Source organism: Dysidea avara, chromosome 4 (assembly GCF_963678975.1).
Source record: "Dysidea avara chromosome 4, odDysAvar1.4, whole genome shotgun sequence".
Taxonomy (NCBI): domain Eukaryota; kingdom Metazoa; phylum Porifera; class Demospongiae; order Dictyoceratida; family Dysideidae; genus Dysidea; species Dysidea avara.
In genome coordinates this window covers 46,384,928-46,402,714 of record NC_089275.1, presented here as the reverse complement: position 1 = coordinate 46,402,714, position 17,787 = coordinate 46,384,928, and the positions used below count along the sequence as shown (strand labels likewise).

General features: G+C 37.9%; 2 protein-coding genes across 2 annotated transcripts; one reads left to right on the top strand and one right to left on the bottom strand.

Moving 5' to 3' along the window:
• Positions 1-444, bottom strand: LOC136253917 (ubiquitin-conjugating enzyme E2-17 kDa). The gene has a single exon (XM_066046576.1). It carries the CDS (start codon positions 442-444, stop codon positions 1-3), a length of 444 nt encoding a protein of 147 aa, XP_065902648.1.
• A 571-nt stretch (positions 445-1,015) lies between these two features.
• Positions 1,016-14,305, top strand: LOC136252456 (uncharacterized). Its single transcript, XM_066044884.1, has 2 exons — positions 1,016-1,234; positions 12,521-14,305. The coding sequence occupies exons 1-2, from the start codon at positions 1,146-1,148 to the stop codon at positions 13,962-13,964; spliced, it is 1,533 nt and encodes a 510-aa protein (XP_065900956.1). The 5' UTR covers positions 1,016-1,145; the 3' UTR covers positions 13,965-14,305.
• Positions 14,306-17,787: the final 3,482 nt, after the last annotated feature.

The window sequence follows — 17,787 nt, the reverse complement described above, 5'->3', positions numbered from 1 at the left end:
TCACATGGCATACTTGCGAGTCCATTCCTTTGCTGACTCGTTGTACTTTGCTCGATCGGTCTTGTATATCCTAGCAACATCTGGTACCAATGGATCATCTGGGTTAGGATCACACAATAACGAACAGATAGATAGAAGCACTTTTGATATGGTAAGAGCTGGACTCCACTGTGAACGCAATATATCTAAGCATATACTACCATTGGAATTAATATTTGGATGATAAATTCTTGTTGAGAATGCCACTTTAGGTGGTTTAAATGGATAGTCCGTAGGGAAATGGATCGTGAGAAAGAATACTCCGCCTGCATAAGGGCTATCTGGTGGTCCCATTATGGTTGCTTGCCAGTGAAAGAGGTCATCTCCAACAGGCCCAGCAGAACATTGAGCAGGAGGATCTCTTCCTAGATCTTGTAACTCTTTATTGATCCTTTTCAAAGCCATGTGACCCCTAAATTTGCTTACTGTAGTAATAAAAACATGACAAATGAGACATTTAACCAGACCACACGGATACAAACCCAAAGGTCGGCATTTAATAGGAATCAACCAAGCTGTCACTTTGACCCTAAAGTATTTAAAACGCAACGCCTAAGAAATGATAATGAAAAAAAGTTTTAAGAGTACAGTAAACAGCCACAAATGGTAACCGTCACCAAGTTCCAAACGGACAAGAAGTGTGGGAGGGCGAAACATGACACAGCAAGATTTAGCGGATAAGTTGGTAACCAAATTCTCACAGTTTTGTTACAGTAACATTGACAAACCTTTTGACGGTAGTTTCTCTCAGTACACTAGCCTGTTGTCGGTATACGCTGTCAAAGCGTCAGGACTCTCTCGATCTTTACCCTGAACGTGAACTTTTTCGTTATATTCTCCGGAAACTAGCACGCTTTGGGTGTAACCCGCCAATGATGTCATACAGACATGCGCAAAGCCACATCCATCGTAACTAAGGGACACGTTCAATAAGCTTAGTTAATGCTATATGTAATAATCTGTGGCTCTCTTTTCTCTTGTTGTTCGTAGAAAGTTGATTTAACTGAGGCGTTATTTAGAATATCCTGTTCGCGGTTAATCCACGTGATAAGGCAAACGTAGTTTACTAGTTCCCGTATATTGTCAGGGTGGCGAAGGTATTGAAGATGATGGCTAATACGAGTAGAAAACGACCCAACGCTGAGACAAGCGAGGAAGTTAACAAGAAAAACGTCGCGGGAATCGCACAGGCAGGGTAAGCCAATATAATATATCGTATATCGCGTGCTTGTTTTTATAAATTAATACATGAAGCGAGAGTTGTCCATCAACAAGCCGCAGCGTTAATCCAGCTCAGGTTTGTATTGGTGTACAAGTCGCTTGCATTTCATCGTCTTAGCTGTTGTGTTGATGGTTTTATAAATGATGTTTTGATGAGCTGCAATTGGGAAATTGTCAATTAGTACAACTCAATACTAAACAGTATGTGCGGGAGATAGCGCGTTCTCCGACATAACTCGCACAGTGTGAATGACAGGTTTGGAAGCCTCTACTAACACCTTGCTGTACCAATTCCTTTACTAATTCATTTTTGTCAGCAAGTTCAGTGCTAATTGGGCATACAGGCTTTCTAAAGGAATACTTAAAATATTTCACACTTGCAAGCTAAAATTCTTTTAATATTGTGAATGCCACTGCAATGGCAAAGGTGTGGTTTGAATGATTTTTTTACATCTTTTCAATAACTGAAAAGTTTGTTTAGTATATGAAACCAAAAGCTATGATTGTATAATGACTGTCAATTTGAGGTCTTGTTGGTCTTCAGTTGAAGTTTCTGGTTGAGATCTGGTCAGAATTTAAACTTATTAATGTGATGAGAGTGCTGAATTCATTTAATTGAAAACTTATAGTAGCTTATTAGGGTTTGTGTGTAGTGTGTGCATGCGTGTGTATGTGTACACTGTTGGTGTGTATGTGTGTGTGTACATGTATGTGTAGTGTATTGCATCATGCTGTGTGTATGTATGTAGTGTGTGTACGTGCTCACACATGTGTATAATAATATGTTTTGTTTTCACCTCACTTCCTATTTAAATACCAATACAATAACAACAATCACTCTGTTACACTGGGTGTGTCAATACCTATTAACACTACTCATTGTTCAGACCACTACAATGAATCTATTCACTGCTCATGGGCTGGTAACTTCAATGGTTGCTGCCACTGCTGCAAGAAAAGGATGCCTTTGCTGTGCTCTGTACTAATTGATTGTTAGCATTTAAGGCATGTTAAGACTTCCCATCACGTTGGTATTTCAAACTGCCACCAATTAGCAATCTTGATTAGTTTCATTATAATGCTATGCTTTCACAAGGTGTTATCAATATTTTTGTAACAGACTCTCTCTGTCTGCTTTGGATGAGTGTTTTAACATTTATAAAAAAAAAAAGTGATTTTCTTTCTGTTGCCTACCAGAATTTCTCTGTAGCAACATTCACCTGTTTGTCAGATGGGCTATAATTAGAATAGAGAGATACTGTTTCACTGACTAGTTCTGTTACTTGATCCAGTTCTTGGTGATGATGATTGTGTTGTAGTTTACTGGTAACTTAGTTGGTGGGTTTCCCTATGGAATGTAGACATGACATTGTGACCTCTTGAATTCCTGACAATTTTTTGGGTTGCTGTTCAATTGATGTCTTGAATGTGAGCATCATACTTGGGCTGACCATGCACACAAAACACACATGCAAAACACAATAACACACACACACTACACATCTTAATTTGATTTTCTATTTCAATTCAACCACCAATTACTGGTTAGTATGATGTTTCCATGGTAAGAGAAATAAAGGCAAGGTGTGTAGTGATTACCAAGGTTATCTGTTACCATAACAACAGCACCACTTATCACCCTGCAATAAAACACACAGCCTAATTCATCACTCCACCATTGCTGCTTGCCACAATTAAATATCAACAATGAATCTTTTAAACACTGTTTAGAGTTACCTGTTAACACCACTGCTGCATGCTTGAGGCATGCTTGAGGCCTTGTTGTGTAGTAGTCTTGTGTGTTGTTGCTTGACCCCTGAGGCTAATTGGTCACTTTTAGAGGGTTAAAGTACACCAGTGCAAAATCACCATATGGTGTGAACATATGTTGAAGTTATGGACTTCCCTTTGAAATTTTAATTTTTGTTATCAGTGTAAAATCATAATGCTTACATATGCTGTTTCATTAGGCGTTATATAACATGTTCTATACAGTCCATTTAAACTCATTATACAGCTCAGTTGGCTCTACTTCCTGTAGGCACTTGTTGGTATTTACAGAAGCTGGACAAAGAGGAAGTATTAATTTGAATTTAATAAATGAGAATGACTGAATGGTTTGTTTCTAAATACAAGATACAGAATAGTTCCTTCTGCCAGTGGGGTCTAACTGTTAATAAAGTTGATAACAAAAAAAAGACCCTTTGCTCTACCTACAAGCTTCCTGTGGTATCTTCATCCTGTGCTAATACTGCCTTATAAGGTACACTATCTATTAGAAGTGGCTAATGTGGTTTCACATGAATGATTGTGTGGCTAGCTAGATCAACACTGTTGGACAAATAGCAATGTTTGGAACTAGGATTTACTGTAGACCACAAACTGTTGCTGGGTCATTGTGTGATGTTAGTAGTTACCAGTATCTTGTTGTCATGACATTAAACCACTTGTAGACCATCTGTAATAGTGGCCACTCTGGCTTGAACAATATTCTTCTGTTTTGATGCATGTTTCCCCTTGCTGTTGCCTCCAAATTCAGGTGATTGTAATTCATTAGTTCACCAGCTGCTGCTGTTACTAACGTACTTTGGTGGTCTTCCTTACAGTTGGACCAAAACACATGTCGTTGAGGAGTAGTATGTAATATTGTGAATTGTTAGTTTGAACTCGACTTACAGTAAAACCTGTGGCTTTGGGGCTAACCAATAGTGTCCCAATTATCAAGGTATCCTAATTTTCCAAGCTAGCCTGGTTTGCTATGCGTGGGTTTGGGAAATTTCAAGTTGTTTAGGCAGGCAGAATACAGTTTCCTCAGACAGAAATGATGTGCCCGCACATACAGAAAATATGGCTGGCTCGCGAGGCTACATAGAAGGTTCCAATGTAGTCATATTATGTTTAGTAGAGCTGCTCATCAGGAGTGTGGGATTAGTGGGATAATTGTGTTAACAGATTGCTTTATAGTGTGGGTAGTGTAGAGGTTAAAAGGACAGTTGTAATGTACCTATATGCATGTAATGTGTGTTGATGGTCTGCATGGGTGATCAGATTTGGAAAGCAGAACCTCCATGTGCGCATGCACACACACTACACGCACGCCACACGTACGCACACACACACACTACACGCACAGTACACAGTACACACTACACACAGAACACACACACACTCAATTGCATAACTTTGTTTAATTCTGCAATTTTTTTCCCATTAAACCATTTGTTACAAGCTGTTGACCAGTCAATAGTTTATTGTTTAAGTTTCAATCTACAGTTATTTATCATCAAAATTGGTAAAGTTGATGTGTATGGAAGAACCTTTATTGTATATCCAGTCATTAGGGGTGCATTCATGTCATGCATTTACTGTATTGTCTCGAATTGGTCCAGCTATTTGTTTCTTTCGAGCAACTTTTTACCCCGGCCACTAAACAAGATGGGCGACCATATACAGGCCAGTGTTCTTTGGAATCATTTTAAAATTGTACTCTCCTTGATGCAACATATATTAAGTGTCTAGCTCCTGTTTGTTAGATTAGGTAATCCAAAGGCTATAGCACATCTTGCTGTCAGACTTTCAGTGCTGACCACCGTAAAGCTCTAATAATAATATATCCTGCACGCTATAACACATTCAAGTCTTATGGTCTTTTGTTGTTGATCTTGTCATATGCAGAAATGTTTGCACTAAGGCACCCGGTGTTTATTCAAAACGCGGTGTGCATTTTTGCTGTAAGACTCGAGTGATTAAATGGTACCAGGATTAAATGGTACCAGGGTTATTATGGGACCAAGCAGAAGTCAAGGAATGGTTTTCTGAAAGCCCTATTCGGATACTTTTCCCTAAACATCCCCAAAGTACAATGAGATTTTACTTTCATGATGTAGTACACTTATGTGGCCTCAAGAGTTTGTGTGCTGTGGAGCCTTAACAGTGCAGGAAGTGGGATGGGTTGCCAGGAAGTGGCGAGACTATTGTATGGCTACTGCTAAATGCTGTGGAGCCACCAGTAAAATGATTTTCATCTGCTGTGTCCCAATGGCATACTGTTACATGTCAACATTACATCACGACTGCACAATTAGCGGCAACCAAATCTAGATCTAGTGACTTACGCTTTGAATGAAGCATTAATTTTTTTAAGAGGATCAAAGCTCTGGTTTCAGTTCTTTGAAAGTACCAATATATAAGAAAACACGGTTATTTATCGTTAGATGTGCAAAATTAACTCACTGCATAAGTGAATCATAAAACGGACACCTACTGGTGTTCCTCAAATCACTACTGGTTAAGGTCTCAATCCATAAGGATGCTAAAAGTAATGTGTAGCAGGAACAATTTTCTATAAAAAGTTGCTTCACTTGAGCACGGGCACTATGAAACAGTTGTCATCTCAAGCCTCTTGCTTCATAGTGCTACAAGATCAACCACACATAAAGCTATACAATTATCTGATTCTGATATTACCGATATCGTGATATCCGATATTACAATATCTATACTGATAATAACAGATGATGCACCTCTAGAATGAGGTGATCTTGTTAATGAGGTGGCTACCAAATATGGTTTTGCTGCTGTAGATCAATTGATTACTCTATTACAAATTACATGAGATAATAAGGGTTGTGGGTGTGTAAGTGAGACACTTCTAGTTTACAAATGGTTACTAAGCAATGGTGATTCAGCTGGCTTGTTGATAGCTGCTGTTTGTTGAGAGATCAGGTTGCTCTGTATCTTTAAATGTCATAGCATTCATTCAAGTAGCACAGTTCTCTGCTGGTACATTTGAACATCACTGTTGTTGAAGTGACACTTACTGAGAAACCTCAAGCACACATCTCTATGTATCTTTGTGTGGTTGTTGTTGATCTCGTTGTCACAATTGTAATTTGAGATGTCGTGTGTTGAAGTAGTGTCAATGAAATTTTGCACAAGTTATTCCAAATTCAGACTTTGTTGATGGTTGCCTGGCTGAATGAAAGATTAAGTGTTCCATCTGGGATTAACACTGCAAGTTTGTGATGTAATATAGTCAGGAGTTGGAAATATCAATTATTTTTACTGGAGTACTTTGAATTCAGTTCATACGTTGAGTAGTTTAAGTTTGCTATGATTCATTGTGAGTGAAGTGTTTTAAGCTTACCTCTCCTCCCTTATTGTAGCACTATGTCATTTCTGTTACTAATGTGTCTTAGCTGTGTCGATCATGAAGTGGCCCCCCTAAGTTACAATAGAACACCTCTCTCTAAGTTATTGCCTCATATTCTGTGTAGCTTACTGGTACAGATGTTAACAATAAAACCTACCTTGCCATATATTTGGAGATTTTTAAACCAGGTACACCCACAGCCCGCCGAAGGCCAGCTATGAGTGCATGTGTGGTTTACTGAATTGTTTTTGTAACAGTGTGTGCGTGCGTGCGTGCGTGCGTATGTGTGTGTACCTGTCTATGTTTGTCCGTACGCACCCACGTAAGTAAAATTGTTAAATGGTAAAAAGCAGTAAGAATTGAAAGCTAAATTGAGTCTGTATTAAACTTCCACGCACATAAACTTTGCTCTGGGGTGGTTTCTTCTTGGTGGTCTCAGCTGGATCTGACACACGGGTATGGCGACTCTTTGTGAACAGTCTTCTGTTTCGGTTTTATAGACGTTTAACAACGTCAAAACAATAGGCCTCTTAGGCTACCAGAGATAGTGTATCCTTCAAGTTGAAAGGGGGCATTACCCGTACTTATGCGACCGAAAATGAAGGATAGCCTCAAGGCTTTCTCTAAACAATTTGCATGAGAAAACACAATAGACACACTATAAACCAGTTGAAAAGATACTTCTGTGCGTAATTTCTGGTTTAAAGCGGTTTGTTATAGTTACACTTCGTTAGCAGCACATAGCAACGTAATTACAAAATAATCCATGAATAACGAAATACGCTAAATTACAGTATTTACAAATCCAACTATCTAGCTGAATTAATAATAGCAATATCATGAATAAAATATACATGGTTGATTAATTGCCTATTTAGTTAGAGTGGGAAGTATTAACTGCATGGCTGCCTAATTTTTAGAAGTAGCATGTCCTATCCCTCTGTACAGCAGCCTGATTATAGAAGATCTCTGCACTTATTGTATAGTCCTTCCATCCTTGTAGGGACAAATTTGTTCCTGGAAGCCATTAGAATGCCTTTAAAGAATATTTGTTGCTCGTGTGGCTGGACAATGACTAAATTGACTGTGTGAATGATGTTGTGCATTGACTTCCAGCCAATCAAATTAGCTCATTCTGTTGTGGGTTATGTCAACAACATTACAAACATTCCAGGACTTAGTAATTTTCGTATCACACATGTCTGACATTCTATGTCACAACATGACTTGTCAGCAAACCCTGCTTGTAAAACAAGATGTTGTTTGTGTGAATATTTAACCCTCAGGGTGCCAAGGGTTACTGTATTTATCTTGTGCAGCTGTGTAAATTTTTGTTACCATTTTAATTGCTGTGTACTTCATTCATAGGTTAAAAACAAGGTGCCATTAGGCTTCTCTTGATGAGTTTAACAATTGTATTGTGTGGATTGTTCCACAAACACTTTTCAAGAGTTATGCTGTTTGTCTTGGCTTTCCTTGCTTCTTGATGAACTCTCAGTGTACAAAAGTGATAGGAATAAATTCTTTTCAACCATAATAGTGTATTACATCTAGTGATACTCCACTGATTTAGATGAGGGATCAACAAACTCCACAAAACCAAGGACAAGATTTTCATAAGATCTTAATTGTCGTTAACTAGTGCAGACTCTACCAGCGATCTACAACATTTCAGGCCAGGCTTCTTGTGGGTCCCTCGGATTTAGACTAGAAGCTTCTTGGCTCTTTAAATTAACGAGCCTTCATGGAGCACGTGGTTGGCATGCTATAAAAGGCTAATGCCTAACAAGACTACGGTCCATGTGATGTCCGAGGTATTACCACTCTATTCACTGCTGCTTGTTTGTGCAAGTTAGCTACTGTAAGTTGTTCATTAGGTACGAATTGCATTTTACGCCTGGTTTGTGTGCTAATCGAGGTGATCATAGTAATCGTGGCCCTGCTATAGAAAATGAGACAAAGCAGCAATACATGTTGTCACCTGGCACTACAGATCTGGAGATAGTACATCCATATGTCCCCAAGGGTTTTGCACAATAGTGCTTCATTTATACAGTATAATAATGGCATTTATGTAATGGATTCTGTTTCTTTCTTTTTTACTTAGACAGGCAGTTTTTGTTCCCAATTCTATACCATGTTGGAGTAGATTGTAACCAAATTTGCATGCAGTTTCTATGACACAATGTAGTTTAGGTAGAAATTGTATTGACAATACTTCACACTGTATCCTAGTCTGGAGCAACCATATCGTTGTGCTGTGCTTGGCCTCTCAATGATTCATACTGCAATTTATTTTGAAATGCTGTATCCAGGTTAGAAGGTACTGTGAACGGGATATTAGAAGTTTACAAGAAATAATTTTGCTCAGGCCTAATCTGTAGGCTGTCTTGTGCACTTGACTTTCATTTCACTATTTGTGGTTGTGCAAGAACTATTAGAACCTCTGTGGTGAGGTGTGAACATGCGTACAGGATCACATGGTGCCAACATGCTGGTCACGTCTAGTGAATTGCGTGTTTACGGTTTCCAGGTTGTTGCATGCCAGTAGCTGTACTACTACAACTGAATATGATTGACTCTTGTGAAAATCAGCCAATGAATGGCAAGTAGACACATTTTAAAATCTTACAAAGTATTTTAGACATGTTATGTCACTGTCGAAGGATAATGTTACTGACTGTTGCTGTTCACTATAATGAAGTTCCTATAAATCTTACACAGCCACAATTAAAGCAACAGTGCAGCTACCAATAGTACCAAGTTACGTACAGACAATATGTATATGTTAAAGCATTGCCGCGAGTGCTATATGAAAAGTATAGCACTCGGCGCTTGGCCTTGTGCTTTTATTTTTCATATAGCACTCGCGGCAATGCTTTTAATGATTTATGGAACTTTCTAGTTGTATAGCTCCACCATACACTAGGACTCGTAAGTAACACGCGTTGCACGAATTATTAGCAGCCTGATTGCACACAAATTAAAGTAACTCACATGTAGTTCACCATAGATTGGCATGATAGATGATCATCATATATTTTGACAGGCTTGGGTTTTACATTAACAAACGTAAAAGCAACGTTACCTTCTCCCACCCATCATCGTAGCATTTAGATATGTCTATAAAAGCAATCCAGTGGGTAGAACTTGTATTGGCTGGGGTGATTGACCACTCAGTGCGGTGAGGGTTATCAGCCTTTACCAGCTTGGGTGATTAGTCGTAATGGTGCGGGCTTAGCTTAGCTTACACTAGAGCAAGTGGGTAACTGTGCTTTATTACCCACAAAGTGTGCTTTATTGCACCGCAAAGTGTGCTTTATTGCACCGCAAAGTGTGCTTTATTGCACCGCAAAGTGTGCTTTATGTAATAGTTGTAACATGGGCATGAGGGCTTTGCCTGATATGTATGCCTGACTGCCTGAGGGCAGAGGGCATACATTTCAGGCAAAGCCTGAATGCCCATGTTACAGGTAACACTTATTAGGCTGATAGCTTATGCAGGGAGATCAATCACCCAAGCCAATACGAGTGCAGCCACTGGATGTATTGTATATGCATACCTAAAATTTTCGATTATGGGTCAGCATCTAGTACGTTCTGGTTACGTTCGGTTATGATAAACGGACATATCCTAGAAATATCACGGAGAATTTACATTATGCGAGTGTAATGTTTTAATCAGTGCTATTGAATCGTTTATGGGAAAACTACGCAGTTCACTAAGGCCTAGACAGGTAAGCTTGCTTGTAGAGTGGTTACTCCATGCAGAGTGGTAGCTTCGTGATGGGGGTGTGTCTGTATTCGAAAACGTGCAGAAACGATCGAATGAATAAGCTATAGCACTAGTTTTCACCTTAGCCCAACGTTTTTCAACTCGTAGGATGGCGAGGATAACAAAACGCTCTCCGTCTGTGTGGTTTACATGGCGAAATCCAAGTCGTGTATCCCAATCATGTGAGTATTATTCCATCCCCACAATTGATTTCGGCATCTATGTCTATATAATCAGTGCCCAGTTGTAGCCCATAGCTGGGCTACATATGAAATGTAGCCCGGGTGGTTCCTTTGATCTGAGGTGTGAAAGTGTTACATTGTGCAATAAAGCACTCTTTGTGGGCAATAAAGTGTAATAATGCACTCTTTGTGGGCAATAAAGTGCAATAATGCACTCTTTGTGGGCAATAAAGTACTGTTTGCGCTAAAGTGTACTTTATGAAATTTAAAGTACACTTTCCCTTTGATCTCGCCCATGCTAAGTTCTATAAAGTATTTTATTAGTAAAGATATTCAAATGGTCTGTAATATAGTGTGCGAAAAAATAACCAATAGAGCACTTTGTAATTGTGTTCTTGATTGTGGTGTTGCTAAATATAGTATGTATGGTTTGTAAGTGACACTTCCTTATTTGTAGAATTCTCTTATCTAAATTATCATGTGTAATTGGTACACTAATTGCCACTACCTTATTAGGCAAGTGAGACATATGATACTTACCTATTAGGACAGGGTGGTCATGTGTCACAGGAGTATAAATGTGTTAGTAAACATGGCCTGGTCTAGAAGTGCTCCAGAGGAGGGTGGAAGCGGTAAATAAGCCCATTAAAATGAATTATGCAAAATGCTCATTTTCTGCGATTAACTAAATCGTGTAAATGGTGTAACGAAGTATGGCATCATTGCCTTGTTGAAGAATATACATACCTGGTTAATGCAAGCGTACTACGTGTGAAAGTGTTTCATCAGTTTTGCACTGAAAACTAAGTGATTTTACAAAACAAAGTACATCATCGTAATGCTTACACGAAGTACAATCTAAATATCTAATGATCTCCAGTGATCCCCACTGTTTGCTAGTTTTGTATTGCGACTATTGAGGCTCACGTGAAATTCTAAGCAGGTATGCAATTAATGTAATATTTTTGAGCAGCACTTCCACCCTCCTCTGGAAGTACTCTTTATTGTTGAATCGTAGACTACTTTATCCATAAAGTTTAATTTGCCATGAGCATTTTTGTTCATATAGCTGTGTGTGTATAGCTGTGTGTGTATAGCTGTGTGTGTATAGCTGTGTGCACAAACAACTATATGGACAAAAATGCTCTGTCCATAGCTCATCTTAAGACACATAAATGCAAATTGAAAGGAGAAGGTCCTCTGTTGCACTTGAAATTATGAACTACATTTTTAATGATCCATGGAACAACACCAAAATTATCTTACGGTATTTTTTGCTGTCCGAGTTCCAAATGGTAACAAGCTAGGCTTGCTATGGTAAATAAGTGGCTTCTTCTGGCATGTCTGTAGTTTCACGTTTTGGTTTCAACACTAGAGCATTGAATGAGGTTGAATTGGTTGAGGTTTGTATAGAGACAACAGCTGACATTGTTTTTGACATGTGACCAATAATCCCCAATTGTGTGTTTCTATTCAAGGGAGAATGGTCAGTTTATGATAATAATGCTATTAATTGAAATTATCAAACAATTTGCTGTAATTGGTTCCCACACATACAAAATTGTAATCAAATTCCTATTGATAATTTGATTCCTTTAGCTTGTCAAAACTGGTTAATCGGGTTTTAATAAACTAGTTTAGTTTCCATGACAATGTATATGATATTGAAGCCTGCACCATGTCCTATCATGATCCTTCCCATGGGAGTTTAGCTTCTATATTTAGCAACATTCTTCTATATTTAGCAACATTCTGATGAAGCCTTGTTAATAGAGCTACCTTTATCACCTCTAGTGTATTAGCACTAAATGAAGTTACAAGTTGTTGGTACAAGTAAAGTTTAGTGCTTGAGTTTTGTAGTAGGATTAGTGATAGTGTGCTAATATTGTATATAGTATATGACTCACTAAGCAAAGGCATCCTTTTTTCTTGAGATTCATTTTATGACTTCTTATCATTTTTATCCATTGTAAAAAGATTATCCCTACTTGTTCAGGTGGTCACATTATGTAGTATGTGCGTGTGTGCATGTGTATTTTGTATACACAGTGTGTTTCCATGTACACATTTAGCTAGGTATTCATTTGTGCACATCATATGTTATGTCAGTAGGTTTTGTATAGTTGTCCTATTGGTGTGTATATTCTATAGAATGTTACCGGAGGGATCTTTCCAGTATGTGATGGGCCCAACTGGACCAATGTTAGCATCTAATGGACACTTAGTGCCAATAATAACACCTGTACAGTGGTTACCACAGCAACAGCAGGTACAACAACCGCAGCCCATGGAGATCACCATGACAACGGTAACCAACAACAGCACAGCCAGTATAACCACATCAAAGAAACCACAACAACAGAAAGGTCCAATCATCTTCACCATGCCTACTACACCACAGACAACACAGCAACTACAACTACAGCAACATCAGAAAACTATCGACTCATTCAATGAAAGACACTTAGATGTTGAAGAACATTTCAGACGTAGTTTAGGACTATTGTCAAACAGCACGGCTGCTGCTACAGCCTCAACGAATTCACTTTCAAATTCAAACGAGCCCTCCACACAAGCGAGCACAAATGTAGTCAATGTTACAATGGCACCTAACAGTCACACTTTTGTCGCCAGCGGAACTCCTCTACTTAATGCAGCATTACAGCAACAGCAGCAGATCACACTTGCCAACACAGCAGCCGCAGTTTATGCTGCACAACAGAAAGAGTACATATCTACAGATCATGTGAGCACAGAGACAGTTGTCACACCTACAATTACCACTCCCACAAAATCTCAACGTAACCCACACAACATTGAGAACCTTATTGCCACATCAACACCTACCCACACTTCAACAACACCAGTCACACGAGATCATTCATCTTCACAACTAACTGCCTCCTCCTATGAGCCCCCAAGTCATGACCAGCAAGTGAAAACATCTGATGTCCACGTACCCACCGCAGTAGCAGCCACCACAAACCCTTATGCTACAATACTGTTAACTCCTGGAGGACTTTACCACCAAGCTGCTGCAGCTGGAGCACTAAACTACACAACTCCAATGATCAGTATGGATCCTAACTTGTTAGCACTGCTTGTGCCACAAATGAATGCCCAAGCTGCCACTCTTCTACAACAAGGCAATACTACGTTGAGCAGTGAAGATGTAGCAAAAATGCTTCAAGGAGTACCTATAGCAGCAGCGGTCCCTGCGGCTGGAAACACTGCCGTAGAAAATAATAATGAAGCAGCAATGGTGCAACGAAGCAACTTCAAACCAGTTTATCTTGTCAATAACTCCGAGACTGGCCACCACCAATTAAGAAGTGTTAGTGGGTCTAATATTGTCACCTTAGCAACTAATATGGACAATGGCAGTGGTGGTAGTTTGTCAACGCAAAACTCGTCATCCCAAATAGTGCCCACCCCAATGAACACAGACGACGGTGGTGGACAGATAATGGAAACAACTCCTGTTCCAACACAGCAACAACGAAGCGTCCATTCTGAAGTATCGTCAGTGTCAGATTCAGTCGAGGACCACTTTGCAAGAGCATTAGGTGGTAACTGGCGAACTAAGTTTAACTAACTTATCAGCCACTGACAATCATCATTTTCATGAGGCCACAGGATTACATTATAATATTATGCTCAACACATTTCACTATACAGCTTCAAATTTTTGTTCATCGTAAAATTCATTTCTATGTAGTGCACACCACAATTTTTTGTTTGGAATTTATTTTGTAGACTCACTCACAAGATATAACACATCTCATTATATCCCTTCTCCCCTGACTCAGCAGCAGCAGCCCCTTATACAGTGTTATCATAATCACCATGACAACTTGCAGGTGTTAATTGTGTACGCATGTTATAATAGTTATACTAACATATATTGTTATTTTATAATGAAACATGTTAATGTGACTAGTGCAAAAAAGTGCTTCGAACTTTCAAAAGCAACCTCAAAATTATTTACTGGTAGCTACCTTACATTGTGTCAATTTTGAAGTCCCCATTCGTAGCTATAATAATTATTTACTCTATTAAAAAAAACAATTACAAGGTTTATCAAAAAGCAATTCCCGCACAATAATAACATTAACGTAAAATTGCCACAGGCATTTGAATGTAATTACATCATACCATAAATTTTAATGAAAGAAAAGGTTGACAAATCAGCTAAATTTATCCATCAAGCACAAAGGTATACATTTAGATCATTACTTTTTTTGTTTTAGCTAATGTGTCCAAGCTAGATAAAGTGTGGATTGTCAACTTTTCCTGTCAAAATTTCCTATCATGTAATCCAGGGGCTAAAAAAGGGGCTAGTTGTGGCCAAAAAGCTAGTTGTAAATGACTTGGCTAGTTGTAAATGTTGATTTGGCTAGTAAAAGTCAGACTAAATAGCAAGCTGCACCACAGAAAAGAATAAAGTTAAAAGTTCCATACATGTGCTGTGCATGTTTACAGGGATTTGACTAAAAGTACCTCAAGATCCAGTCTTGAGATTGCCATTTTCAAAAATTTTCCACTTTTGGTCCACTAAAATTGCAACTTATAGCTATAGTAAAATCTTATAAAACTATAATTTGATTTAAAGAATTGGCTTGTACGTCACTGTAAGTTTGTTTTCTATTCCCTAGTTCCAGGTATCTCAAATTGTTTCCCTTGCCACAATTATGTTTCAACTAGGTAAATATGCTCCCACACTCCCCTGAAATCCCTTCAATCATTCCGTTCACTGACATTTTGCTACACAACAATAATGACAATATACTCCTGTAGAGCACAAAATATAAAATATGTAATTCAAACACAAAGAAAATTTTTTTGTTTATACGTATCCCCCCTGGTCTCAGGTTTAGGCTAGTTGTAAAAAATAGTTTTTTTAGCCACTGATGTAATCCCAAAGAATATAATGTGAAAATAATCTTACAAGAAATTTTACAGTTTTGAAAGTATGTCTTGCAATATAATTTGTAGAAATGTTTCATTGATAAAAGTTTGTATGGACCATCATTGTTGTGTTCAAGGCATCTTACTTTGTCGGTAGTCCAAATTTATTATGTTGCCATGATCATAATGATATGCTAACACTGCCAATACAAATTGAACATACAACAATATTTGTTTTAGCCTACAATATTATTTCTTACTCAAAAGTCAAATATTTGTGTATATTACCACCTGTCCAACAAAAAGGTGATACATGTAATTATATTATTATACGGTCTTGTTAACAATGATGTTGGCATGACTTTTTATGACTTCTAGTGTTACTTCTACTACGAGTCAATATTTACATCAGGAACTCGTAAACACCTTGCGGCACTTATGAGTTCCTGTTTACGTACACCCTACTACCACCAGAGCAAGATATATTTGAGTTGTGGATTGTTGGAACTAGTGTACAGAGTTATAGCACTTTCCCTAATGAATCCGAGAACCATGCGTTTTCCATTCAATTGATTTTTTGATTGTTGTATATAGCTATACCATCATTCGCATTCTTTAATTGTAAAATAATTTTCATATGTAAAAATTATAAAATTATTCCACAAGATCAAGATACTCTAATAGAACAATCATTTACATAAATCATACAATAAATTTAATATTTTTACACAAAAACTAAATTTTGAATGAACTACAGAGTACATGTGATTACAGTTATCTCCACCAAAGATTTTGTGAAGGACAAATTCATGTTATTACATGGGATTGATGACCTGAATCTGTTTGATTGTGTCACATAGAAATAGTTTATAGGTCTAATCTGGGTGGAGCCCCAAATTGCTATAGATACTTTAATGTAGTTATTTTTGAACATGCATCAAATAATGTAAACTGAAAAATGTGTCCACTCTGTAAACCACATGTTTTGAGACAGCTGTAGCTTGTTGGACATAATACATCCATGGTGCAGAAAAGCTGGAAGAGGTCAAATCAATTCCAACTCAGACACTTGTTATTTTGTGATATTTTCAATTTTGAAGCCACCTCTTGTTAATTCTACATTGAGAGCTTATCCTTCTACTTACTCTATTAACTTCTACTAGATATGTTGCTATAGCAATATATATGAAAGTTAGGACTACAAGTGAGTGCTCCTGTTATTCTGTGTTGTGAATAATGGTCCTTTCAGTGCAGTTATTGTGCTGGAACTGCCTGAGAAGTCATTACTTTACCAGGTCAATTGGTGCTTCTCTATATAGCTATATAGCCATTTCTCACATGCTCTGCTCAAGTCTACTGCAATTTGAGCCATGTGAGGCTCATTATTTAACTGAGTTTCTACTTTGTGACTATACCACTGAGTCAGACCATTTCATGATCATCATGCAGCAACTGTTCATTTTCACACTAGCTGTATTGTATTAGTTGAATTATGATACGCACTGCTTGAAGGTTGTTAGTTTACTAATTTGTTAAGCTGCTTTACTGTAGTTGTACCCAGTTATACTGATAGTAAAATGTCAGTAACTTTAAGTATATGAAACATAACTGTTTTACTAGGTTTTAAATTCTCAGTAAAACATCAGTGAATGTGGGTTTACTGAAAACTACTAAAATAACAATGTTCCATAGATATACTGGGGATATACTACTCTAGTAAACCAAGAAACTTCAAGCAGTGATGGGATTTAGTTGTGCAGTCATCCATTGATTCACTTCTTTATCTCCAACTTTGAGGTTAGAGCAGAAGCAGAGATCACTGATCTGCTGAAGCCATAATTATGCATTCTTCAGTTATCATTAAAAATGATTGAGTGTAACGTATCACTGGACTGGAACACTGGAGTGGAACACTGGAGTGGAACACTGGAGTGGAACACTGGAGTGGAACACTGGAGTGGAACACTGGAGTGGACTACTGGACTAAAGTTTTTACACATTCTGAGGTTGGTTTTATTGAGTCTTGCTAGCAAAGGGTCTTCAAAAAACTTGCCGTCTGCTACTAAAATGATGAGTGTGAGGAGTGGAGTAAGTAAAAACTGATTTCACTACTTGTTATGCTCTACAACACTTATACACTTCTTAGTGTATTGTGTTTTGATTATGGTGATAGCTAACCGAAAATCATTTTACTATATATATTATTTGTGCTACCTATCTGTATTCTTGAACTAAAAATGAGTTACAATCAAAAAATTGTATATAACTACAATATGCAAAGCATGGAGTTATTTTGCATGCACAAGTGATAAATTACTGGAGTTCTATATCTTTACTGCACACCAAAGCTATGGCAGTATAAGATCATGCTCAGTTTTGCATTTAATGTTATAATGTTTGAAAAACTCCACTAATGAAGCATGTTCTATTAGAGTATACATGACTGCTCTATTAGAGTATATCAGTCTTTTTCAAGAGGGCTCATTACGTATGCCTTTGTAAATCCTTCC

Bases quoted from the DNA above. Each gene is read 5' to 3' on its own strand.
- LOC136253917 (XM_066046576.1), bottom strand. From the start codon at position 444: ATGGCTTTGAAAAGGATCAATAAAGAGTTACAAGATCTAGGAAGAGAT.
- LOC136252456 (XM_066044884.1), top strand. From the start codon at position 1,146: ATGATGGCTAATACGAGTAGAAAACGACCCAACGCTGAGACAAGCGAG. The intron at 1,235-12,520 runs GTAAGCCAATAT...TATATTCTATAG, and splicing joins GCGGGAATCGCACAGGCAGG to AATGTTACCGGAGGGATCTT.